Source organism: Chaetodon auriga, chromosome 10 (genome assembly GCF_051107435.1).
Source record: "Chaetodon auriga isolate fChaAug3 chromosome 10, fChaAug3.hap1, whole genome shotgun sequence".
Lineage (NCBI taxonomy): Eukaryota > Metazoa > Chordata > Actinopteri > Chaetodontiformes > Chaetodontidae > Chaetodon > Chaetodon auriga.
In genome coordinates this window covers 14927497-14953761 of record NC_135083.1, presented here as the reverse complement: position 1 = coordinate 14953761, position 26265 = coordinate 14927497, and the positions used below count along the sequence as shown (strand labels likewise).

The following is a 26265-nucleotide window of genomic DNA, read 5'->3' as shown; positions in this document are numbered from 1 at the left end:
TAAAGATAAAAAATCTCTATGTGATGACAAACATTGCCTTCGTTTTAAAGTGCAAAGCTATTAACAATTAACAATCATTTGGCAAAATAATTGGTAACTTGGGTACTCTTATACAATATCTTTTAATTAACACCGAAGAGAAAAAAAATCGCGTTAATCAAGGCGACAATAGACACTAAAATGGCTGTGATGAATATTAGATATATTTGACTTTCACAATAATAAAGAAAACCAAGGTCTGATATAATTTTTCTAATAATTAAAGATCATGTGTCTGCAGAAAAGATGTTGACAGTATCTTCATGCTGCACAGGTTCCACAGGGCTGCGCTGCAGCACTTTTGGTCCAACCTGACATGTGGTTTAAAATCTGAGAACCTTTGTTCACTACATACCACAAGTGACGAGCTGTTCGCATGCTGTCATGTCACATTGAGTTTAGGTTTCACTCACTGTGAACCAGCTGTTTGCAGTTCAAGTGAATTCACGCGATTTCTGCGTTTATGTCAAGTCTTGACTTTTTAGTTTTACGCAGCGAAACTAAACGCTGGTGCCAAAAAATAAAATAAATAAGAGCAATTCAAAAGCAGTCTGTCCTAGAATGGCCCCCGATGTTTTATATTGATTGTAATTATTTGGATAGAATAAGTTGAAACAATAAAAGTATAGAAAAACAAATATTTGCCTGTATCGTTATTTGGTCCAATGAGATGCAGCCGTCTGCATGCCTCACCTGCCTCTGCTGAGGGAACATTGGGGCAGGGATTATAATCGGAGGATTACACGCTACCGTGAAACTGTTATCCTCCATAGAGGCTCAGGTAATCCAATCACTGGTAACCTTCCAGCACAGCTCCGACAACTCATTTCCTCTCGAATCGCGGCGGAGTGAGGGCAGAAAACGGCGCTATGAGGCCCCAGAGAAGAGCGAGGTGACAGAATGCCGTTCATTATACGGGGAAGACCCCTGAGGGGTAAGTCAAAGGACCTGGAATAGAGTTACTCTTTATGGGCTTAACCGGATAGATGGGATGAGGCCATGCTGTTTATCCTCAGATCCAGAAATTATCCTGACAGGAGAAAGTCAGAATAACCTAGAGAGAGTGCCACGTTCTAGTGATCTGAATGGGCTCTTTTCTTTTCTAATGATACGACTACATTTAAAGCATTGAGCTGGCACACGGACAGATAAATAGATTTGGCTGATTCAATACATGTTGTTGGCCTACATATGGCCGAATGCTGTGTTTAATTTTGAAGACGATTTTTAGTCCTAATTTAAGTCAGACACACTTACAAGGCTCCACTTTCAAAGGCCAAAGGTTTGCGGGATGAGGCCTTTAATTTGTGGGCGTATCTCTGTGTCACTGTGTCACATGCTGCTTAATATATGCAAACATTGTTAATGCAGTTTATACAGAATCAACAGACTGACTTCTCTTTGGCTGTTTGCTGTCCTCAGTTTTAGAAAGACTGATTTCTTTCCTCCATTCACAAAACATCCAGTTCAACCGTGCTTGCTGTTTGAATGGTTTCAAAGCATAAATCATTGGCTTTGTCTGCCTGAAAACATTTGGCATCCCCGCCGGACTTCATTATGAAGATGTTCAATACGCGCTTTTGACGTTTAATGGGCAGCAACAGGTGCATATCCAGTTTGAATGTGATCCCAGTAACCTGTACTGAAGCCTCCAAGTTGTATCTGACCATCACCAGGCACAGAGAGAATAATTGACAGCAGTGGATTGACTGCTGCTGTCAGCGCGTCCCCTCGGATCCGCCGTGAATCTGCAGGCAGGCACCCGGATGTGGCGAAAATGTTAGGCGCTCCTCTCAGGGTTTGCGCTGGGAAAACATTTTATAATTCAGGTTAACGGCTCGGCTCAGGCTCGCGCGTCGACACCTGGATTGTTTCTTTCCAACGATGAGTTGGATTTAAAACGGCTCTTTTCAATGTGGATTCGAGGATGCAAGGAGCAGATGAACAGTCTGAAGGTAAAAAAGCCGTGCGTGGAGCGCAGGAGGAGAGTTGGAGCGCTGCGAGAGAGGGGGCGAGAGCGCTCGTTTGGTTCATTCTCTGGATGTCTGTTGATTCTGTGCGATTATATGCTCGGAGCCGTGTCTGCTGCTAGGATTTTGTCCAACTTATTTTAGTCCACAGATTGAGCATTAACATCATAAGCGCTTGTTCTTGGCTGCGTGATTGTCATGACAGCAGTCATCAAATCCACTGGGAAACAAGTTGTTCTCCGAAAAATGGTTGACAATGTTTGGTGTAATATTGTGGTCAAGTGGTCGTTTTGGACACATGTGACAGCCTGTGGTGGATGCGTTGGACTTGTGCGCCATCATCAATGAACTCAACTCGACAAACAACTTTTTAAGTAAATCCTCTTCGGGTTTTTTTTTTCTCTTTTAAATCAGTTATTAGAAGTGGTCCAAACAATCATTTTACTGTTTTAAAAAGCCGCCACAGGTCAAAACAAAGTCAAGAACAGCAGCTGAGAGTCAACGATTGTTATCCAGCAACCTGTGACAGATGTTCATCCAGCAGAACCGCTGAGATAATTCCTGTTACATCCCAAGACAGGTTGTGATCGTGATTAAATGACAGGCTGCACTTGTTCTTCTGGAGGGTCCTCTGCCCGATTAATGTCCCCCTCATTGTGAATTTGTGCTGAAATAGCTTTTCTCAGCATATCTCATCTATCAGCCTAACTTCAGGTTGAATTGAAGTGTAGCTGGGTATCTGGAGACTGACAATTTTTTTTGATACACTAACAAAACCTCGACCTTTACAGAAAACAGTGGAAATGAATAAATCACTTGAATCCAGGCAACAGCTGAAAGATTAAAAATCAGGAATCTGATGAGGAATTAGATGCCAACTGTCTGTACTGGCCAGTTATGTATCAGCTGTTCATGAGGGGCTTCATTCATCTTTCTCTCTGAGTCTGAGTCTCACTCAGTCTGATGTTTTTAAGGAACATTTCCGATGAATGATCAATGCTTTTGATTTCATCATCTGGAGGTTCTGTTTCAGTTGGATGAGAGCAGTCTCTGATGTGACTCTGCTGTAGAGCTGCAGTGAACCAAAGCGACTGTTTCAAGGGCACTGTCTTTTTCACTCGTGGTTTCCATTGATTTTAATGCCTCTCTCTGTCTCCCTCATTCATGCAGGCTGTCCTGCTCTCTCTCTCTCTCTCTCTCTCTCTCTCTCTCTCTCTCTCTCTCTTCCAACCATCACCAGCTTTTTCTACATCTTAGCTCTAATCTTCCTTTGTCCTGGTGGACAGGTGTGAATATTTCAGCATGTATTAAAGCTGTACAACACTGGATTTTAATCTGAAATTGAAATTGCTGCTCTTATCTGCATAAATGAAGCTCTTAATATTTTTTGCAATTTGCTCAAATGAAATTCTGGCACTTCTCTGCCCCCAGAAACTGAAATACTGATTCGGATCATCCATCCCTTAACTTGCAGCAAGTGAGCGCTCTGTATTGAGAAATTCAGACTCTTTTGACCCTTTGTTGTAAAAAGCACAAACTGTACTTACATGAGTGTTTGTGCTTGGGTGTTACCTCTTATTATTACTCATGTTATAGATGTTGAGGTTTGTATTTTTTGGAGACCACAACATGCAAAGGTTCGCGGTGTAGTTTTTAAAACTGCACAAAGATGTAAGACAGGTGATGTAAGAAAAGGCGTGAGTGCAGGGCGAAGGCTGACTGATAAATCGCTGTGGTCCATTTATCATATCAGTGTACGTCCTGTGTAGAAATGCCAAAGATAATATTTGAGGTAATGTAGGAACAGTGTCTCCATCATACAATTTGCGCACTTGAGACCACTGATAAATTATATATACATATCTTTAGCTCTTCTGGAAAGTATTCCATCTTTATAGGCTCATTGTAAAAGAACTTCAGCAGCACATGACATTAAATCTGCATTTATTGACACATAGTGTATACATTCGAGTAGTTCATGTTAATTTGGAAGTGTTCAATGTTGGTGCCCCACAGTGGTTGCATCAAAAACGACACAGTGGCAGACAGCATTGTCCAATGGCTCCAATGAGTCAGAGAAATGCTACAATCAGATGGTTAATGCCTGAAAAGCATTGACACATCATCAGCTGTTGCTTGGAACATGATGTTTGCAGAGTTTTTTTTTTTATTTCAACAACCATTTTGTCTCTGTTTCCCACCTGCCAGGGGCACAGTATGCCAGCAACAGAAGGACCACTCCCTCCACTGACGCCTCGGCGCTCTGGTCAGAAAGCCACACCCGTCTGCACCAGCTCCATCCACCAGAGCCCCTGCAGGCCCCGCCCAGCACCGGCAAACCCGTCGGCTCCCCTTCTGGGCTCCTCGGGGCCAATAGCGGCATTCAGGGCCCCGGTGGCACTGGCACTGGTGTCAGCCCGGTCCTCGCTTGGCATGCCGCCATTAGTGCGGCTCGCCAAGCGCAGGGCGATGGTGCAAAGCCATCGACCTGTGCCGACATGAGTTCACAGCCCTCAGTTTGCACCACTGGACCACCTCCTGTGGGCTCACTGGCACAGAGGAAGAGGCAGCAGTACGCCAAAAGCAAGAAGCAGGGAGGATCCACCAACAGCAGACCACCCCGAGCTCTGTTCTGCCTCACCCTCAACAACCCCATCCGCAGGGCCTGCATCAGCCTGGTGGAGTGGAAGTATCCTTGAGTCCAGAGACAGGCTGTGCACTGCATGGATGGTGCAGATGCTTGGGTGTCCGAATGGGTTATGTTTATTTATTTGGATAGATTGTTTCATAGATTCGTGGATGGATGGTTTGGGGTGTTGGGGTTTAACTTGAAATAATGGACAATAACTTTATTGGTACAATGGAAACGACCTGTATGAAGGTTGTTTTGTGCGAAAGCTTAAATGAAATGTTAGGTGATCAGTTGTGTTCATAGATGAATGATTGATGGAGTGAAAATGATTTAAATTCGTATTTTTAGCTGAATTCAAAACTTTTTAGAATCTGCCTCATTGGCTTTAAACCTTCTTGTATTCATCAAGTGCATTTAACTGCAATATTACTTTACCTTTGTTATTTTATTGAATAACAGATTAATTTCTGTCCACCTGCTATTTTCTAGCACAGTGAGAGGGACACAGAGAGAAAACAAGGACACAATATAATTAAGCACTTATGTCATGAACTTAAATGTATGAAGACCTGCTATGTCCAAAAACCTTTCAAATGTCTCTCTTCAAAGTAACTGTGTTCCTTAACAGTTTGTGTCTCTTTCCAGACCGTTTGATATCTTTATACTGCTGTCTATTTTTGCCAACTGTGTGGCCTTAGCCATCTACATCCCTTTCCCTGGAGATGACTCCAACTCTACCAACCAAGAACTGGTGAGTGACACTGGAAAATGCAGAAACAACGCAATGTGATCTATTTGACAAACTCGGGTCTGCTGGAATATAGTGTGCATCCATATATATCCTGCTGTTGCAAAAAGCACATGAGAACAGGATATAGTGCGTGATGGTACAGATGAGCATGTTAGAAGGATTTCAAGGGTTTGTTCAGAGATCAGAAGAAAATGTCAATTAACTGTTTTTTAAGTGTCAGTTCACTAAAATTACCACAGAATACATTTTCTTACCTGACCACAGTGGTATCAACCATGCAGATAGTTTTATTGTCCAAGTTTTGAGATATTCGCCCTTTAGGCTTCTGCTTCCACCTCAGTATCATGGAGAAAAATGGGATTTCTATTGTTGTATTGAGAGAATTTAAAAATTGTATTTAAAAGATTTAAGAGCAGTTTGTGCTGTAAAAGCGATGCCCCTGTTACTCTGCAGATACTAAGGCTGCTTTAATTACTTTCTGGCTTTGCATATTCCTCTGCTCTGTAGTTCTGCAGATGTTGGGTGCAGAACGTGCGGCAAAGATTAAAGGAGTTTTTGTCACACATGTGCTGTGCTGCCGGCTGCTCGTGCCACTATTTGTCATCAGCCAGATTACACACAAAGGCCAGACACAACACCTTTGCATGAGTGTGATTGGCTTGACGTGTGGGTTGCGTCAGAGGGCTTTCCCGACAATATTTGGATGGATGTGTCGGGTTTCATTGTGGTGCGCGCACACACACACACACACACACACACACACAAAAGCACAGAAGCACACACCCGGCGGGTTGTCCCTCTGTGTGTCACAGCAGCTCCCGCAGCACCGAGGTGAAAACACAGAGAGGCAGTGAGCGATGCCTTCATAATCGCTGTGTAATTTTGCAGCATCCAACTTTAAAGAAATTATTACTATTCAGTCCGATACAACATATGAATCCAACGCAGGTCTGATTACGAATTACACTCAAATGATATTCTTGCTGAAAATATGCTGTGGTTTGTTTGAATTTCCTAAAGCTCCTACACAGTCATGGTGCACCCCCACAGGTGTTTTCACTTGCTGTTTCTTGGCTGGTTAGTCAGCGCTTCAGGTCTGTATGGGTGTGAACGGATTGTGTTTGATGGACATCTCACCACAATGTGCTGTTAGCTTTGTTGCACCTCTTTGCATGGTTCAGGTATCATTCTTATAAATTCATGTGGTGGGCTCACTTAATTCCCAGCGTTAAAACCTCAGCAGAGGTCTAGTCAGCCAGAATAACAGAAAACACCTGTGTGGGTGTTCCTTTAAAACCAGAATCAGGAACATTTTGTTCCTGGCTAACTACCTGTCTTATCTCACTCACTCAGTGTTGGCAGAATGAAAAAAAAAAAAAAACTCCCATTATTCTGACTTGGACTTGTTCACACATTATTCCAAGATGGTTTAGCTTTCAGATCAGACTATATAAGTATCTGGATTCAGCTATTTTTCATTGTGTACATATTTGTAGATGTACAGCAACACGTGAATCCACATAAACAAATGGTGCATATAGCTTCTTAACTCCATTCTGTGTCAATGTAACTGACAGTGATGGTCGCCTGGCCGCTTTTTTAAGACACTGTTTATGCTAATGTAGTTATTTTCTAGTGTGATATCACAACTGTCAGGAATTCATTCAATATCATTCAATAACTCAGACTTAAACTCAATGGCTGACTGCCCCTTGGCTGCTCGTAATTACAGTCTGACAAAAATTTCCATCATCAGCATGAAGCTTATTAGTGAGGTCATCTGTTTATTATTGTATTCTCTCACTGAAAATGTGACTGGAAGCAACAAGTAGAGACCAGCAGGCAGAATGAAGTGTCAGTATGGAGGCAGCATGCTGTTTAGAGGCAACAGTTCACATTTGTTTAATCAAACTGACCTGCACTGTTAACACCGGAGAAGGTCAGTAAGAAGGAGAAAGAGTGCAGGAAGACTGGTTCTGTAGAAGGTGTTCACTGTTAAAATGACATTTAATTCATTTAGAGTAGCGACAAACTGGCTTTATGCAGTGACTTTTCTCACTCTGTCTGACCTCAGACATCTGGCTGTTCAAACAAGTCCAAACTTAATGCACAGATGCAATTTATGGATCTTTGAAAGAGATGGTTGTCCAAAGAAAAAAAAGAAGAAGACAGCATCAGCAAATGGCCTGAAAAAACTGTCCAGTGACCGTGGTGTTTTTGTCTGATAGAAGTCCGGCTGATGTCATAGAGCCATGAAGTCCAGGGATGGAGGTTGTGATGGTTTGATGGGTCAGCAAATGCACCACTGCTGTTTGTCTCCTGTTTCCAACCCACATTCTTTTTACTATGGCCACCATTGTTCTCTAGCCATAACCAAGTGATTTTTATTTTATTTTACAGTTTCTTTTTGCAGAGACTGTTAGCTAGCAGCTAATTTGCATCTGTTGTCCCCTGGCAGCTACAGAAAAAAACAGCACAATCACAAAACAGCAAATCCACCACGTGAAACAATACATAAAAGTCCATCAGTTCGAGATCATGTTCATTGTAACCATGAGTTGTTTTTTCATACCAGAGCTATGTCTTCATACTTGTAGTCAGAATAGAGTCAGAGTATATGGCTGGACCATGTGTGGTCAGTGTGACTGTTCACGGCTCACTGTAAAAAGCCTCCTGAGGACATAACTCAGGACTGTTCATCCCGCTTTGCTGCAGGCCAGGCAAAGCTATCTTGCTCTAGATATCTGTGTTTATTCAGCTCACTTCACTGAAAATCATTTCACTTCAGATTTTATTGCCAAAAGAGCAGTTTAGTTTTTTTTGGTAGTAGTTTAATCCTTTAAGTGTAGCGATGTCCTCAGAGGACTTTTTCATGCAGTGCAAACATTTGCTTTTTTCTCTGAGGCTGGCGAGGGACCTTCTTAGCTTCATCGGGGATTGTGTGTGTGTGTATGTGTGTGTGTGTGTGTGTGTGTGTGCGTGTGTGTGTGTGTGTGTGTGTGTGTCATTGCATGTGTGTGGAGTGAGCGAGTGAGAGACGGACACAGAGACACGTAGCATGTTCCCTCAACAGATGGGGATTATTAACGCTGTCCAAGTCCACGCTCATCACTCCATGCACAATATACAGTGTGTGTGTGTGTGTGTGTGTGTGAAAGTATGAATGTTTGTGCAGCTTTTTGCATCTCTGTGCTGCCACAGAGATCACATGTCACACTGCTTTAAGAGATGAGATGTCGAATCATCTTTAATTTGTCATTAATTGATATTTTTCCATGCCAGCAATTTGTTTTTAGCAGTTTTTTTTAATCAGTGGGAGTTGATAAAAATGTGTTGTTTGACTCACTCTGTCATATTATAACAGTTCTATGTGCTGCAGATAGCACTAAGACGAGGGCTGCACACACTTTGGTCTGACTGTCCTCATTTCATTGTGGCTGTTGTTGTTGTTTCTGAGGTTTTAGCCAGAGAATTCAGTACAGTCCATAAATGCAGTCTCTGGCACATTTGATGGTAGCCAGTGAATGTGTGACAGGGTTGATTTTTGGGCACGAGACTTAAGGTTGAAATAAATTGTACTTTAAAAAATGTGCATTCAACTCTTCTCTCATTATAGAACAAGACCAAACTGTTAGGACGATTGTTTGTGCTTTGCTCCAATTGGCATTTATAGAACGTTAAAGGAGTGAAAACAATATTATTATGTGAGTATGTCCATAGCAACTTCTCAAACCACTACTGCAGCAGTACGGCTAAATGCACTACTTCACTTTGATGTAAGCAAAGTTATGCGCAACCACATATTTTCTGTAGAGGCTGTAACAGGTGCTCCAGTACAAATACTTTGATACCCTCAGGAGTGTTTTTTTTTAAAAAATTCATTCAAGTTCTTGGGAACACAGGCTCTCTTTCTCACCTATTTCCACAACTACTGTTTCATCCTTTTTTAGAGAGTGTGTAGGTGTTGTTTCATCGGCTCCTTCGTAGCCAAGGATGGGAAAGAGGAAGAGAAACAGACAGCTGGGGGACACAGATACTGCAGCTAAAATAAGTCCACACGTGAACATGAGCCATGGAAAAGAGTACAAAGGGGTTTTATTATTTGTTTTCTGCTGTCAGATTATATCCATATGCACCTCAAATGAGTATAATGCCTTTCCAGTTCAGTAATGCTGCAGATTATAAAGTCAGCTCTGGATTTTTCTGCTAAGCTCATTGGGTTTCATGCTACAGCTTATAAATCTCCATACAATGGTGCTTCTGTATATGTTTTAGCCTATTAAACATGAATTACGTATAGCTAACAGTACTTAGCTCTCAATTGGATTACCTCAGAAAACTTGAACTGTGACATAAAAAAAGCAAAGTGTTCATTACCTTTATCAAGGTTTGACTTTCAGGTTGCAAATTTCAGGTTTGGGTTTGATTCTCAAGCTGAATCTAACGGCTGCGTGAATGGCACAGAAATGATGTGAAAAATGCGTGGGATGATTTGGAAAAAAGTCTGCAGTAATGTAAAATATGTTTTTGACCTCTAGTTGATGAAACGGTTCACCCTGCACCTCTCAAGCTGCTCTGCGAAGCAACAGCCCGTCTCTCTGTTTTTAAATAGGAATTGTCATCCCATTCATACAAGTAGAACATATCATTAACGGCTGCTGTTGAACTTGTGTTTTCGGTGAAGCAATGTCGCCGCTTGTAGTGAGTGTGTGTGATCTGTGTTAACGTGCATTGGAGTGCATGCGTGTTATTTTACGTAAGAGAAAGTGTGCGAGCGTGCAGGAGGGGAGAGGAAGTGTGCATGTGCAGCCTACGAGTTGTGTCTGTGTGTGTGAGAGAAGGTTTAGGGATTAAGCTGGCCAGTGGATTAGTCGTCAGTAAATGAGTGGAGGTTGCGGGAAGGGGGTAGAGGGATGGATGGGAGGATTGCATGGAGAGATGTAGGGTGGGAGCATACAAGTGTGAGGGTCTGCTGACAGAGAGGAGATTTTAATGAATGCTGTCATGTGACAGATTTCTATCTATCTATCTATCTATCTATCTATCTATCTATCTATCTATCTATCTATGCATGCTGCTTGGTGGTCATGTCTCCTGGCTGTCACACCATCCTCTCCTCCTCCTGGTGAGAAACTCATAGGCATGCACCTGTAATCTGCTCTACATCACTTTGTTACTTGAAATGTTCATACGATACTTCTGGCATGTTTAACGTATCTCTGCGTTGCAGAAATGTGCAATGTCAGCATTTTATTCTGGCATCTGAGCTGGTTAAAAGTTAAAAGTGGAGAAATAAATGCATGAAGCATAAATGCAAATATAAATTCACATTGTTTTCATACACTTTAAAAACTGAGCTATGTGCTCTCATCTAATGTGCTCTAGGAAAGAAACATTAGCTGCTTCGTGGAGACGTCTCATTCAGTTTAGACTCTAAAGCATCGGCCGTAACTGAAATGTGTTCAAACAAACAGGAGGAGTGCAAGTTCATGAAATAATGTGATGTCATTTGTTATTCTGCGGAAACAGCTGACATTGCTGTCAGCTCTTGTTGATTTTGCACATGAATTACATGCTAGAATAGATATCAGAAGTCATCCTAAATATCGCATGCAAGTAGCAATTTAACATGGGTCATGAAAACCTGCGGTGAATCTGTTCTTTTTTGTGACCTTTGTGTTTTGTTTGTTGCTCACACTCTTGTGTCCTCTTCATCTCTCCATTACTCTCAGATTACCAACTCTGTCTTTCTGTCTACTTAACTGCCTCAGCCTCGTCCTACGCTTTCCATTCTTGTTTTCCTCTCTGTTTTCTCTCCTCTGTCACTTCCTCTATCCTCAATTTAACATACACCACGCCTCCTTTTCTCTCCTCTCTCTCCTCCACCTCCACTTCCTGTGCACAGTGGAGAATGATTAATATCCTATTAAGCCAGTTAGTGATTTAGCAGACTTATGACGGCCGCTTTGACCGCTAGCTGAGTAGCATACACTGCCGATCGGCTCATAATCCCATAAGAGTCCCATATGAATCTGAGTGTAGGAGTAAGAGGTGGACTGTGTGCATGTGTGTCTCTGAGTGAACGCCATGTAGGTTATTTCTTTAAAGAATAATAACGAACTATTGGACAGATAATGTGTGGAAAGCTACAGACTAATCTGAGCAGCCAGGCAGAGGTAAATCTGCACCATCGCTGCATCTCACCCGTAAACACAAATGATTTACTGTATGTATGAATGTGCAGCTTTTCTGATTGAAATCCAGATTTAATGATGTCTTTTCACCCCCAGATCACTCAAACCACGCCGAGGCAGTGGTGTTACTGTCTGCTCCCACAATATTGGCTCCAACTTTGAAAAAATAACGGAAAGCAGTACCCACAAACATCTAAAAATAATTTCCTGTCTTCACTGTGAAATATTTATTCTCAGTCTGAAAACATTACTTTACTCTCTGCGTAGGTTTGTTTGGTTGCATAGAGGATAATTCCACTTTTTCAATCTCACATGTTTCAGATTTCCATCAAAGCTCGGTTTCTCTGGGGCCTTTGGGATTTCTGCTCGAATTTAAAATAAAGTTTTGTGTGTGTGGCTACACAGCATGAGTTTATAATGTCTGACCTGTCTGCAGGCTGCTGCTTGTTGAGGAACTCGTAAGTCTGACAACTCCTCGTGCCTGTGAACGCTCCAACGAGTCGCTGCGAATGAATCTGCATTTAGGTTGTCTATATCACTGCAACAGCACCAGTTAGTGACAGATTAGTGTATAAGCTGAATTATATACAAGGTCATGTTGGTCAGAGTAAATCTGATCAGTGCAGAGTGTGTGTCTGCGTTGTGTCATTGCGTAAACATTTAGGATGCATCTGAAAAAACAAAATGACCTTCCTGCTCTCACCAAACCCTCCCTGCCTCTGTCCTTCAAGCCAGGCCTCTAAAAACATGTCGAAACAGTACAGGGGAGCACTCAGTACATTATGAACTCAGGCATAAAAAGAAAAATGCATATTCATTTGATCGACTCAAATAGTTCCTCCAGTGTTTTATTAGAACATAATCCCATAAAAAAAGATCTGTTCTCAGGCATTCTAGATCTCACACTGTGATTTTTTACATCTTTGAATCACAATGAAGAACATGATCACTTTGCTTGGAAATGTGGAAAGAAGACGTTGAGTCACTGCCTAGCTCTGTCTGAGCACCTGCTGTATATAGAAACCCGGCATGAAGTGAGGGGAGAAGGTGTGATAGTCAGCAGAGAAAATGGAAGTGCTATAGTGCATGGGCTGTTTGAGTACAATGACAAGATGTGAACTTTTAATCATGAGCAAATTTGTTCATAATCTGCTCTCTGAAATGTCCTCAGAGTGTCATAAGATGAAGCCTCCCAGTGTGCCGGCCCAGTTAGCCCGGCTGCTTGTGAACGCCTTCAGTCCACATTTTTTGCAGTTCATTTTAACTCATGTGAGTGAATCTTCCCACGAACAGCACGAGTCAGAGATCAAAGGGGAAATAATCTTTCAGCTAATGCAGGGCCGGATATCGATGTTGAGAGCATGGTAACGAGCCACATAATTTTCTGATTAAAACCATAGGCAGACCCTGCAGCAGGGGTGTTTCACTGAGCCTGAGCTTAGTCATGACACCGAGTCAAAGCACACAGCAGAAAACATCCAGACCTCACCTTGATGTTATTCATTTCAAATGTAAAATGGATTCTCTTGAACCCGCCTGCAAAAAGGAAATCTTGATGGTAATTCTTGCAGGTTTAGCTCAATGTCAGCTCCAGTTTTGCAGTCTTTGTGGGTTTAAAATCTCACACTGTTTTGTCTCAGTGGATTTGCAGAAGAGTCGAGGTCACCAATGACATATTGAACGTGGATGGTCGTCAAACAGACCTTCTGTTTCACAGTGGTTACAGACAAAAGCCTGATGTAGGTTTTAGCCTCCAAGTGATTCATTTTACAGGAGAAGGCTTGGAAATGTGCTTTTTGTCTAATTTAGTGCAATTTGAACTCACCCAAGAAAAAAATTGAAACTGTTCATAAGCACAGCACTTCCTGCTCCTGTTCCTTATGTTAATGGTGTCAGCATCTTGGAAGTAGATCGGAGAGCAATCCATCAAAACAAATGCATTAAGAGAGCAGGGCTCATGCCACAGGTGATGTTACGTCACATGGAATCGAGGGATTCTTTTGTCTGCACATTTCTCTTTGCTGTGATTCAGAAAGACCTTTGAGTTGGTTGTATAACAGCAATCACAAGACATGAATGCTGTAAGGTGGGCAGGTTAATACCAAACAACAGTAAAGTAGTGGGTTCACTCAGTCGTACGTGTGTGTGTGCGCGTGTGTGTGTTTTCATACATGTAGATTGTTTATCAGTCAGTAAAAGCACAGACTGTATGTTTGTGACCTCACTGCATGAAAACATGAGGACGATGCATCTGTCCAAACTGTGCTGTGTGCGTACATGTGCGCGTGTGTGTACGTGTGTGCGTTTTCTCGTGTGTTTTTGTGCATCTATGTATACGATACAGTGTGCCCGTTTATCAGCGCGCACACAGTCTGCGTACACTTGTGTGCATGTGTATGTGTGTGTGTTGCAGTCATGTGTGATGTGTGTTTTTCTGTTTGCCTCCGTGTGTGTGCGTGTGTGTGATTCTGAGAACAGAATGTCAGGTTGCGTCATTTTTCTCTCAGTCAGGGATTAAAGGTTTAGAGAGGAAGGGAAATGAGAGTCACACTAAGCAGCACACTGCTCCATCACGCACGTGAATGTGTGTGTGTGTGGGCGTGTGTGTGTGGGCGTGCCTTTTTTTATTGCATGTGTGTTTTTGAATGTGTGTGTTTTAACTGAACGACACTTTGATTATTTGATGTGAATCTGCTTATGTTTGCCATATTGCGATGCTGATTTCAGCTCTAGATTTCAGTGCTGCCTGTCAGCGCTCATTTTACAGCATTTAAAACGAGAGAGAGAAAGAGAGAGATCAATTGATTGCACTGGTGATCAGGATAGGGCAGCGTGTGACTGGCTATTGAGTGAGCAAGTTGTCAGCCTTCAGGGCAGCAGTTTGATGCAAACACACCGTATACACAAGGGGTCAACCGATGTGTTTTTTGATACAGATTATTAATAATTAAGGCGACAAGTAACCGATAAAAAATTAAAAAAGTAGAATAACAAAACTCCAACACAAACTTCATTGAAATGCCTTTAAGCATACGTTTAATAAAAGAGAACGTTTCAACATTATCTTAAAACAAAAAATACTCGTTGGACCATTCCTCAAAACAGCTCCCATACATTTTATAGATTAGATAAAGTAAAAATAAAAAAAAAAATAATAACATTTATAAGGAAATTTGAGCATCAATTAGTAATCCCAATTCAACAGGATCAATACACGTGTTTACTGAACTCTTGCAGCTGTGCACCATCTGCACTCCATGCATGGATTAACCAGCAGTAAGACAAGTAACAAGTAAAAGTCCTGCATTCAAAATCTTATTTGAGTCAAAGCAGAGAAGTATTAGCATGAAAATAGACTTAAAGTACCACAAGTAAGAGTGCAGAATGGTGCATGTCAGAATAGTTTATATTATACTGCTGGATTAGCGATGCACTCGTGTGTGCTTCACTGTACTGTAGCAGCTGGTCAAGGTGGGGCTCATTCTAATTACTTTATATACTGGTAGCTTAATCTATAGTAATTCATCATAATTCTTATTTATACTTTATATTAATGATCCAAATCTACAAAGTAACTAGTAACTAAAGCTCTCAGATAAATGTAGTGGAGTTAAAAGTACAATATTTGCCTCCAAAATGTAGTGGAGTAGAAAGTGCTGTATTTGGGAAACTGGGCATGTCTGTCGTCATGGAAATATATCATCAGGTTGTGGTGTTTTTGCACCTTCCCTGTGGAGGATTGTGATGTTCATAACTTCAGAAATATCTGCTGCCTTACCATCTAAACAAAGCTCTGGTCACTCACCAGAGCTGCTCCAGTCTGCTAATGCTTCCCTTTGTTCCAGTCTGTAGCACAGTAGCCTCAGTGGTGATAGGCTGTTACTGGTGACGTGTATCAGACAGCGTTGAGGGTGGGACACTGAGCAAGACCACAGAGTGGTGACTACAGACAGAGAGAGGCTGCTGCATCAAAGCCAAAATAGCATTTTTTTTTTTATTAAAAATTAATTTAAATTATCACCAATCGGATAACACAAACAAACAAACAGACAAAAAAAAAACAGTATTCAGAAAAATGCTCACATTTTGCACTTCAATTTGTTTGCCATTTTGTAATAATTCTGTCTTCTGTGAAGTGAAGTGAAACGTCTCCATTTTTATTTGTGTATACTGTATGTGTGTGTAGGTGGGTGTAAGGAAGGATGTGTGCATTTTTATATGAGTGTGCAGTATGTGAGGAGAAGCCTCTGTGTAACAGACACAGACAAGCATGGGTGTGTGTGTGTGTGTGTGTGTGTGTGTGTGTGTGTCTGGTACATATTTGGATACTGAGCTGGACATAAAGTCATAAAGTGAACATATCCCAGCACGTTTCAGTTCAGGTCTCAGTGTTTTACTGTATGATTCAAAGTCAAGCATTACACTACACATTACACATTCGGCTCATTTGGCCAGTTACAGTAATGATCAACAGCTGATTAGACCATGTCGGACCAATTCCATTCCTGTCTGGGTCAGCTGGTGTTGACAGCCAGAAGATAAAATCGTACAGTGTGTGGTGTTAATGGATCCTAAGCGTTTACCTGTTGCTCAAATGGCTGCTCGCTCTTTTCTTTCAGATGATTTCTGCTGCTCTTGATTCAGTGCTGAGGTTTAGTTTGTAGGTCGAGTGGTGGATGGGTGGGGGTTACTTTCATGCAGGGGACTGGAGTTTGTGTCCTGTGATGGATCTGCAATTACCATTTGCCTTTTTAAGAATCATAAGCACAATCTTTAGCTTAAAAATATTTGTGCAAAGAAGTCCGGTAGTGCAACAGCCATAATGTGTGACCTATGTATATATAATACAGAGGTATGAATAATAAGTGCTATATACATATGTAATATAATAAGGTATATAATGTAATGTAGTATGCAGTAATGACACAATAGCATTAGATATGTACAACAGAAATCATACATTTGAATCAAGTCTTCCCACAGTGTTTCACCAAATGGTGCCAGGTGTTCCACTACTTGTACCCGTAAAGTGGAGAGCATGAAACAACGAGCTGTGTTTTCTCCGCTGTGATCAGAGAACAAGAGATCACACTGCCCACACACTGGCCTTGGACAGAAATAGGAGAACAAGTACTAAAATTAGTTCATCAAAAGCATAAAATACATTTTGGAGGAAGGTGAATTTTACTGACGCTGCACGATATGACTGAATAATAAAGATGTACATGTAAAAATGTGTTTTTCATTATTACGTTAGAAGATTTCAATAAAACCATCTGTAGGAGACTCCTGAACGTCTCATCAGCGTCTCCATACAAGGGATGTATGTGTGGCTGGATGGATGTATGGATGGAGACACAAAGGGATGGAGAGTGGGTGGGATCGTGTGAAGAAGACCATAGTTAATGTTCTTAAAGCTTCGTTTACCCTGTTGGTTCACACTAAAGCTCACTCACTTACCACATATCAGGTGTGTGTGTGTGTGTGTGTGTGTGTGTGTGTGTGATGGAAAGTAATTATTTACTGGGCTACCACACCATAAGCAGACAAGAGGGTTCATGCGTGAATCTTGTGTAAACGTAAACATGTGCATTGTTAACAAAGGAGCTGCAGTATGTTCAAGGTTATCGTCTGCTTTGAGTGTCAGTGTGTGTGAGTCAGTTAACCAGCCGACAATAACAAAACCATATCTTGATAACAGAGGAATGTGTTCAGTCTTGTTACAGCTTCTGAAATGTGACGCGGAGCTGCTTTTCTCCATTTTAAATCCCTGTTAATTGAATGTTGTGAGCTGGATTGAGGAGGGTGCGAGCGTGTGCGTATCAGACGCCGTGTGTCCTGTTGATGTGTGACGGAGCAGCACGCTAAACAGTCAATTCATGACATTTGATGAATGTTGATCATTTTGACGAGTTTTTGGTTACAAATTCCACAGTTGCAGCTCTAAATGAGAAACGGCTTGATTTCTCTGCTTCACTGTAAGTGGGTGATTGTCCAACTTCAAACAAAATAAGCCATTTGAAGGCATCAAGTTAGGCTTTTGTAACTTGTGATGAGTATTTATTATTATTTTTCGATAATTTATTGAATGAATCTATTCAGTTTGTTTTAAAAGAGACGCAGCTGTATTGTTTATATTGTAGTTTCCACCTTTTTAAAATATCTGGGTCTATGAGGGAAATCTTGCAAATCAATAAGAGGAACTTTTTATGACAATATTGGAATTTTATTTGACTTGAGTCATTGTGATGATGATTCATTGACTGGTTTAACCAAAAACCTGCTATCTTTTAGCACTATCAATCAATCAATTAATTGATTTGAACTGATTTCAAATGCACTGATATTATGCTAGAAAATTACATACAGTATACTGAGATAGAGCATTTTATTCATAGCGTCCACCCCTGCAAACCTTTTTCACAGCAGACATTTTGACTAACCAGGAAAGCGCAGGTACAGTCAATAATATTAGCAATATCTCACTTCCATTCAGTGTCCGAGTAAGTGAGCCAGCATGCACAGGACCAGGACCATGAGCCTGGTGCACTTCTCCTGCTATGACATGTCAAAATGTCTGCTGTGAAAAGGTCCAGTCATCAGTCATTAATAAAATCTAATCATTAGTTTCAGGCTGAGTGATTGTGTCCAGAAAATGAAGAGTGAGTGTTTGTTGCTTGTGGGTTTGTGTGTGCGTGAGAGTATTTAGTGACTAGCGAAGAAATTCTCAGCGTGATCTTTGACCACAAGTGTGAGTTTGCACGAATGGATATTTTGTCATTTTGTGAGTAGATTACATTTATTTTAGAACTCTTGTATCTGTGTGTGTGTCTGTGTGTGTCTGCGTGTGTGTGTGTGTGTGTGTGTGTGTGTGTGTGTGTGTGTGTGTGTGCGTGTGTGCAGCCGCTGTTGAAGTAGCCTCAGGACATCTGTGATCATGCAGCTTTATTAGAGTGCGGCCCCTTCATTGTGAGTCATTTCCTTCCTTCTCTGAGCTGTCACTCCTCTTCATCATTATCATGTGGTAAATATAGACTCTGTATAACTCCCGCACACATGCTCACAAATATACTGTCTATTAAATTCATAAGAACACAAACTCTCATTGAAGAAGACAGAAATATTGGTTTCAGTGGGTGAGAGCAATATGCTTAGCCAATGCCTTTGTGACGTTTTTGTTAAACACACAGACACACACAGACACACAAACACCGTTATATTTTCTATACATTTCTGACCATGAAACAAGAAGATGTTCATATTTAGCCAAATAAGACTTGTAATGGACAATATAATGTGAATTGTGACACATATGCACATGCACACAACAAGACTTGTGTGGACATGTCTGAGTGTTATGCAGGTGTTGGTGTATTTTAAACGGAGCCCAGGGGCTTCACGGGCTTTAGGCCGTGGGGTGACAGATACCCAGATGTCAGGAGGCCTGTTGGACCGACTGCTTAGCACCCAAAAGCCCAGGGACAGCAGACACTGCAGGGAATGTGGGACACAAACACAGAGGCACACACACACTCTATCTCTCTCTTACCCTCTGTCTCACACACACACACACACACACACACACACACACACACACAAGCTTTGTATTGCAAAACCACACTTTGTTCAGACGTTAGCTGCAGAGCAGAGCACACTTAATGAATGCAGTGTTAAGCCTTGCACACCAGACCAAGGGACTAAAAACACAACGTTCTGCTGGACTTGACCCAATTCGCTGTCTGCTGAGTTGGAGCTCATTAAAGTGAATTTCAAAGAAAAAACGAGAGGCAAAAGCAAATAATATTCATTTTATACACACTTACGTACAGAGGAACAGGTGTTGGGTCTGATGCGAACATCTGTCTTCAGATACATGTTCAGTCATAAGGATGGGCTTTTTTTTTTTGTTGGTGTAGAAATTGCAACAAAATTATTCAAACCAAACTGAAAAATGAGCGATGAAAGTGGCTGTAGATTGAATGACCAGGAAACGATTAGAAGATTATCTGTTACAGCGAAGCAGCTTTATATCTTGTTGTATAAATGAGGACGTAAATGTCTTTGTATTGTACAGTTTTCTCCTTAAAAGCACGACGTCTCGCTGTGCTAGTCAAGAACTAGCATTTCAACCTGCAGCATGTTTGCTTGGCTGAGATCTTAAATGGGCAGGTTTCACTGGACACTGTGACACTTAGTTGTTTCTTTAACACAAGTTTCAAAGTTACTCTAACTTGTCAAGGTAAACTTATAGACAGACTCTGTGTTCAGCTTTTCGACTCTTATGTAACGTCAGAGTTTTGTTTCTGCTTTTTCTTTCAAAACAGCTCTGCAATCAGCGCTCACTCGCTGTGCTATCAAGGTTGTAACGAAAGCTATATTGTTAACACAAACCAAGCACACCACCTGCTGCCACTTCATATTCACAGCTTTTGATCAGTGAAAGACTGGGAGGCTTTTATTGTGAAGAGACTGCTTCGCAATCCCCATCACCAACAAGTCACAACATGATGTGATATAAAAAAGTTAAGTTTTATAGCAAGACTCCCAGAAGTGATGAAATCACTAAATCAACAAGAATGTACAAACATTGGAAACAACTTCCTGTTGTTGGTCCGGCTGGTTGTTGTGACGGCTCCAGTACTTGGCACTGTGGGACATAGTAGGGAAGGTAACCAGTGATCAACATTACTGTACTTGCACTGCTTTGTTCAAGTAAGTATATTTTTAAATTGAGCTTTAAATAGGTGTTATTTCATATGCATGTTTTTTTTCTCAGTTCAGTCATGATGTACGGCCTGTGTGGATGACATACAGTCATATATGTGTGTTTACTATTTGGTAACAAATGTGTGTTGTGAGAGTGCGGACGCCTCCCTCTGTGATCTCTGTGCTCCAGACTATATGTTGCAATGCATGTGCTGCGCGTATCTATTTGAACCAGCCGGGTGTTTGTGTTCATTGTGTTGCTCCTTCACCTCATTTTACATACAGCACAGCCTGCTGCCGTGACAACTGTGGCCATGGAGACTTGTGGAGTATTCGAGGAGAAGGCTCTCAACAGGAGAGAGAAGATGGAGAGAAGAGACGAGAGGAGAGAGAGAAGAGACGAGAGGCAGACTGAGAGGAGAAAGAGAGAATGTGATAAAAGAGCAGCGAGGACAGGAGAGCGGTCAGGAGCAGTGTTGGCAGATTGGTTGGTTTTGGGCTGCATTGGGTCGAGTACGGTGAGCTTGGGCTGGTTGTCAAATACATTAAAAATGACAGTATATTAAAAATATATTCCTAAATTGTATCCCGTAGTTATGCAAACACATCCAGCACTCATCACAGCTTTGATGTGCTGAGGGATGTGCTTTTATTCACTCCGCTGAGAGGAGAAACACTTTGAGTTAACATCATCATCGCCCACCTGTAGCTTACCCTATAAACACGCATCAGCTGAAGCGTTTCTGCACATCTGTGTTTTCACTGTGACAGAATCTCTGTGCTTGCAACATTACAACATCGTTATGCTTTTTGATAGCATGGGAGTGTGTGTACTTCTCTCTCTCTGCCTGTCTCTGTGCTTGTGTGTGTGTGTGTGTGTGTGTGTGTGTGTGTGTGTGTGTGTGTGTGTGTGAGTGGGTTATAGATGCATTATACAGTGTAGCCTCCTACCTCCGTTCTTCACTTATGAACGTTTATTGTTTTATTATTATTATGTCCTTTTCAAAATATTTGATGGACTGAAATACTGTTTCTGTTATGAATGAATTTGTATTGTTTATTATCGATAATATTTGGGTGTTTTTTTGTCAATTTGGGTGGATTTTGAGCAATCATTGGGCTGGAAAACATCAAACCAATCTGGCAATGCTGGCCAAGAAAAGGCAGAGGAGTGCAAGGAGAACAAGAATTTGAAAAAAGGCACTGACAGCCGGAGGATGAGGAGAGGTTAAGGTTGTAGGTGAGGAACTAATGAGGGGAGAATGAGGACGAGATAAGAGGGAGGAATGAAAGAGGAAGAAAAAGGGATAAGTGAAATTAGAGCAGGAGGAAGAAGAGGAGAGAAAACAGGAGTAAAAGAGAGGTGAACTTGCTGTTTTACCTCTTTCTCTCATCCTCTGCTTTGAATGAGAACTGCTGTTTATCTGTTATTAACATGTTTAAACTCACTCAACTGCCAATTGAATTAATGCTGTTTTGAGCAGCTTTGATCAGCAGTAATAATGTGTGTGTGTGTGTGTGTGTGTGTGTGTGTGTTGTGTGTGTGTTTTCTGTGTATTTGCACTGTCACTTACTTTCATGTGTAGACTGATGAAGCCACATCAACGTACACGTGATTGTTTACATTTCTAGCATGGCGGATCTTTGACGCCGCCGTGGTCGTCAATCTTAACACCAACTCTGGATTAGTAAATAGCTTTTGGTGGTCAGCCAGGGCCGACGCTGGCTGTTTTGACCGTGTTTGTGGACATGCACGCTGTTTTGGCTTCAGGATTATGACTACCCACGACTAAAAATAGACACTAGCTAGTATGGGCTTAATTGGAAAACCAGTAGAGAGAACAGGAAGGCACAGAGGCCGAACTCAGCTGCTGTACCATCGATAACCGCTGTCTGGACTGATGCTGCCACAGAGCTGGAAAAGAAGGATAAAAATAGAACGTGATTCTGGCGTTTATTTTGTTATTCACTGTCAAGTGACACAGTGATAATTGCATTATAATTACAAAAATAATAATTACAAACCTGTGCTTACCTACAGCCACTTAAATACCCCTTTCCTCACCGCTCCCTTTCCAAACCAGTAGGAGAGCCTCTCCCTCTCTAGACCCAGTGTTTCTTTTGTCCATCCTGTGTTACTGTAGAAACATGGCGGTGCAACATGATGGACTCCATGAAAGAGGACCTGCTCCAACTCTAGATATGAAGACCTCAATCTAAAACAAAGCAGTTCTTATTTTCAGGTGATTATACACTAATAAAAACATACATATGGATGTTATGTTCCATTTCAGCCATATTCTGTAATGGATCCCTCTAAATCACACACTGGACCTTTAATAGTCAGCTGATTACCCATCAATCTAAATTTGTGGTATAGGTATAGGTAACCATAGCAATGATGTGTCATGCTCCATTACCAGTGGGCCCACTCAGCACAGCGTGTGATGGTCAGGAAGGGCTCCCCACACAAACCTTGGGGGAAAATCAACATGTCGTTATATGATGTAATCTGCTGTGTGATCTCACAGATGATTACCAGGAGTGAAGCTAACTATTTCCTCAGCCTGCCCAGAAAACTGCCCCGCCTTGCATCGTGGACCTAGAAGAAGAAACGCAGAGCAGAGAAGTGCAGTCTGTAGAAAAGTTTGATTTAAATGTTGGTTACATCTTGGGAAAAATATTTTGTTGTTCAAGTAGATAATAGACATCCATTCGATTTTACAAAAATACTTGCTCCTTGATAACACATTGAAAATAAAATTTTGATCTCGCCTGTAAGGGTTGCTCTCGCTCCCTGTGGCCACATCATGAAATAACAAAGTGCTGAGGTCACAAAGGGAGGCATGCTACCAGTGAATTTGTGAAATGAGGCATGGGTTAAACTAGAAACAAACAAATGAATGACAGCTTCATTAAAGCCTCGTTGTCCTTTGGTCAGTGGCTGTGGTGTCAGCATAATGATGAGCTTGAAGAGCCTTTGTGAAGCTCAGCATCAGTGGTTCTGGCCATAGCCATCTTGGCAGTGCCTGACTCCACCAAACTTCCTGCTAATCCAAAAATGGGCAAAGAGGTGGAGCGTGGGTGGAGCTGAGGTGAGCCGAATGAAGCCTGGCTGCTGAAACCTAGCGGCTAGCTGTCACTCAATGTGGCCATGACCACAATTATGCATAACTTTAAGCACTAATGTAATTTAGATGAGTAAGTTATATAAAAGTTAAAGTTAAAATATAGAATATTTCTGCAAGTCTCATCTATCGCAGCTGTGTTTCAGCTTTTTTGGTTGGACCATGTTTACCTCGCTTAACAAGAGACTAACAACCAGTAATCATCTATGACATCTAAGACATTTATACAATCTTTGCCATAAGAAAAAGGCTGCTTCGATTTCTTTTTAAGTAGCTTTCCTTGAACCTAGAGTCTTTGCTCAATAATATGTTCCTATCTGGTGATATTTAGCGTGTATGACTGTATCTTTGACCACATCTGCTGTATAGGTCAGTTCCTCCCCATTACACAAGAGTCTTATTAAACTGATAAGTCTTGCCTGACTTCAGTTGAATAATTAGAAAGTAGCAATTACGATGTTCTCCTCCGTATTCATATCCTATGTCATCTACATCAAACATGATATCACAGGACAGACCTCTGTGTGCGGAGATGAGAGATGTGGAGATAGAGGGAGAGAAAGAGGAAAAAACCCAGGAACCAACAGAGAGCAAGTGAGAGGCAGAAGAAAAGGGACAGCAAGAAGGAGAGACATGAGGGAAGCAGACATGCTGTAGAAGAGAGGCGGGAGGCTGACAATATACATCACATCTTCTGTTTCTCTACTGTCCTGCTGTGTGTCTGCGGATTATTGACAGTCTTCCTTCCTTCCTTGGTTCCTTCCTCTCCTGGAAGAATTTAACAGAAGGTACCATGGAGAGGTGGCATCAACCCAAACTTTTTACACAGCTTACAGCAGCTTTTTCCTCAAATCTTTATACTTGTGCAAAGTGTGCAGCTCTAACCTGCAGCTGATAGACAGGAGAGGTGAGGATAATTAGTGTCCCACTGAAGCATCCATAATATAACCACTTCAGTTTTTCTCATGAATATAACATGCAGAGAGAGATGGACAATTGTGCAAAGGAGACCTAATTCCTCTGTGTACTCTATGCATGTGTGTATGTGTGTGTGTGTGATGCTAACCCTACCTCACTTTTTGAACATGATTTTTAGTGAAACTTAGAATATATTATAAATTTAGATGAGTGTAAAAAGGACTTAGCATCAGGAGGTGCTGTAAGAAAAATCCTCCATTAGTAAGAATAAGAAGAGCATTAATGGTGATGATATTGGTGGCTGCGTTGTTCAGCCTATGGTTGTGTTCTGAAGCAACGAGCAGCGCATCCTCAGCCTCTCTGGCCCTCATTAATCTTATTACGACCAGTGGGACCACAGGCTAATAGGAGCTGATTAGCCTGCTTCTGGCCATGTAGCTGATTCACCCACATGCACCCGCTCACATGCACATGGCCTCAAACACACTAGCACACTGACAGAATCACACCGACACACTCCTGCTCTCTCATGTGAATATAGGAAGTCTGATTTATCCATCGCTTACTTACCTCTGTGAAATAGTTTAGTACTAGCATGGTAACACGGTAGTGGCATAACAGTTTGTGTATTCCTGCTGAACCATCTGGGTTACGGTGAAACGGACTGGTGCATGCAAACACATGCAGACTACATGGTAGGCTATGTAGGCTGGTGCACGTAATGCTGAACCAAAGCTCATCAGTGCACGTAATGGCAGGAAACTTTCAGCTATGCGCTGTTAGCAACATGTGCTGACATAAGTATATACAGTATATATCACATCCTGTGAGATGTGTCTCTTCCGCTGACATCTTGCACAAAATATTAAGATTCAGTATCTTTGTATGGACTTAACGGCAAAAAATCAATATTCCACCTATTTGATTGTAGGAAGATGTTTTATAAAAAAACGCCGTCTGTGATGTGGAGTGGAGGGGGGTTAAGTGGTGTATTTGTGTGTGTGTGTGTGTGTGAGTGTGTGTGTGGGCGTGTGTGTGTGTGTGTGTGTGTGTGTGTGGGGGGGGGTGTAATCGAATCAGTTGAAAAACAGGTTCAGTTCATTTCCCCGTTCCCCGTGTCCAGATTCAGGGCCCCTCCTACAGCACCTGTTGGGCGGAATGGGGAATGACCAGGGTTAGACTGACCGCCCAAACTCTCTCTCTCTCTGTCACACACACACACACACACACACACACACACACACATACACACAAACACACAGGCCTGAGCCACATGGCATTGAGCATTATGTCAGCTCGCGTTACTGTCACTGAGCGTAGTGACATCGAGTGAACCTGCCTATTGCTGTGTGTGTGTGTGTGTGTGTGTGTGTGTGTGTGTGTGTCCCAGCTGATCTATTAGTCAGGTCAGGCATGATGGTGGTGGCGGGCCAGCCTTTGTCTCTGATCAATTTAAGCACACAGTCACCAACACACACACACATACATACACACACACATACATACACACACACACACACATACTGTATATACTGGTGTATATGCAGAGTTGGAACAATACAGTCCATCAAATACAGTACTGAAATCACGGTGTGCACGAACAACCAGACAGCAAAGAAAATGTCAGCAGCCATCTGCACAACGTCACTCTTTCACTGTACAGCTTTTATGCAGTTAGCAACTGTCACCCCCTCTCACTCATTCTCACTTTAAAAGACCCCTCAGGCGAACTGATTTGTGACATTGGGCTACATAAATGAAATTGACCTGATGCTGTCTCTGGATTTCTCAGTGCTGCCAGATTATTTGTAGTCTCAGGTAACTGAGTGACTCGATTTGTGTCACTGAGTGACTTAAAGTAGCTCAGATACCGTCACCCTGGCTGGATTATTTGCTGTGTAAAATTGAATCCATATTGTTTGTGGTT

General features: G+C 41.8%; 1 protein-coding gene across 6 annotated transcripts in view; it reads left to right on the top strand.

Annotated features, from left to right (window-relative positions):
* The first annotated feature begins 810 nt into the window (after positions 1-810).
* Positions 811-26265, top strand: part of cacna1db (calcium channel, voltage-dependent, L type, alpha 1D subunit, b) — a 75674-nt gene continuing 50219 nt past the window's right edge. For 5 of the 6 annotated variants that reach the window (XM_076741899.1, XM_076741900.1, XM_076741898.1 and 2 more), the window contains exons 1-3: positions 811-973; positions 4218-4698; positions 5287-5392. In XM_076741899.1, the coding sequence (XP_076598014.1) occupies positions 940-973; positions 4218-4698; positions 5287-5392 (621 nt within the window). In that variant the 5' untranslated portion in view covers positions 811-939. Of the gene's footprint in view, positions 974-1715; positions 1995-4217; positions 4699-5286; positions 5393-26265 lie in introns of those variants that run through there. The other variant, XM_076741894.1, reaches the window with a different exon arrangement.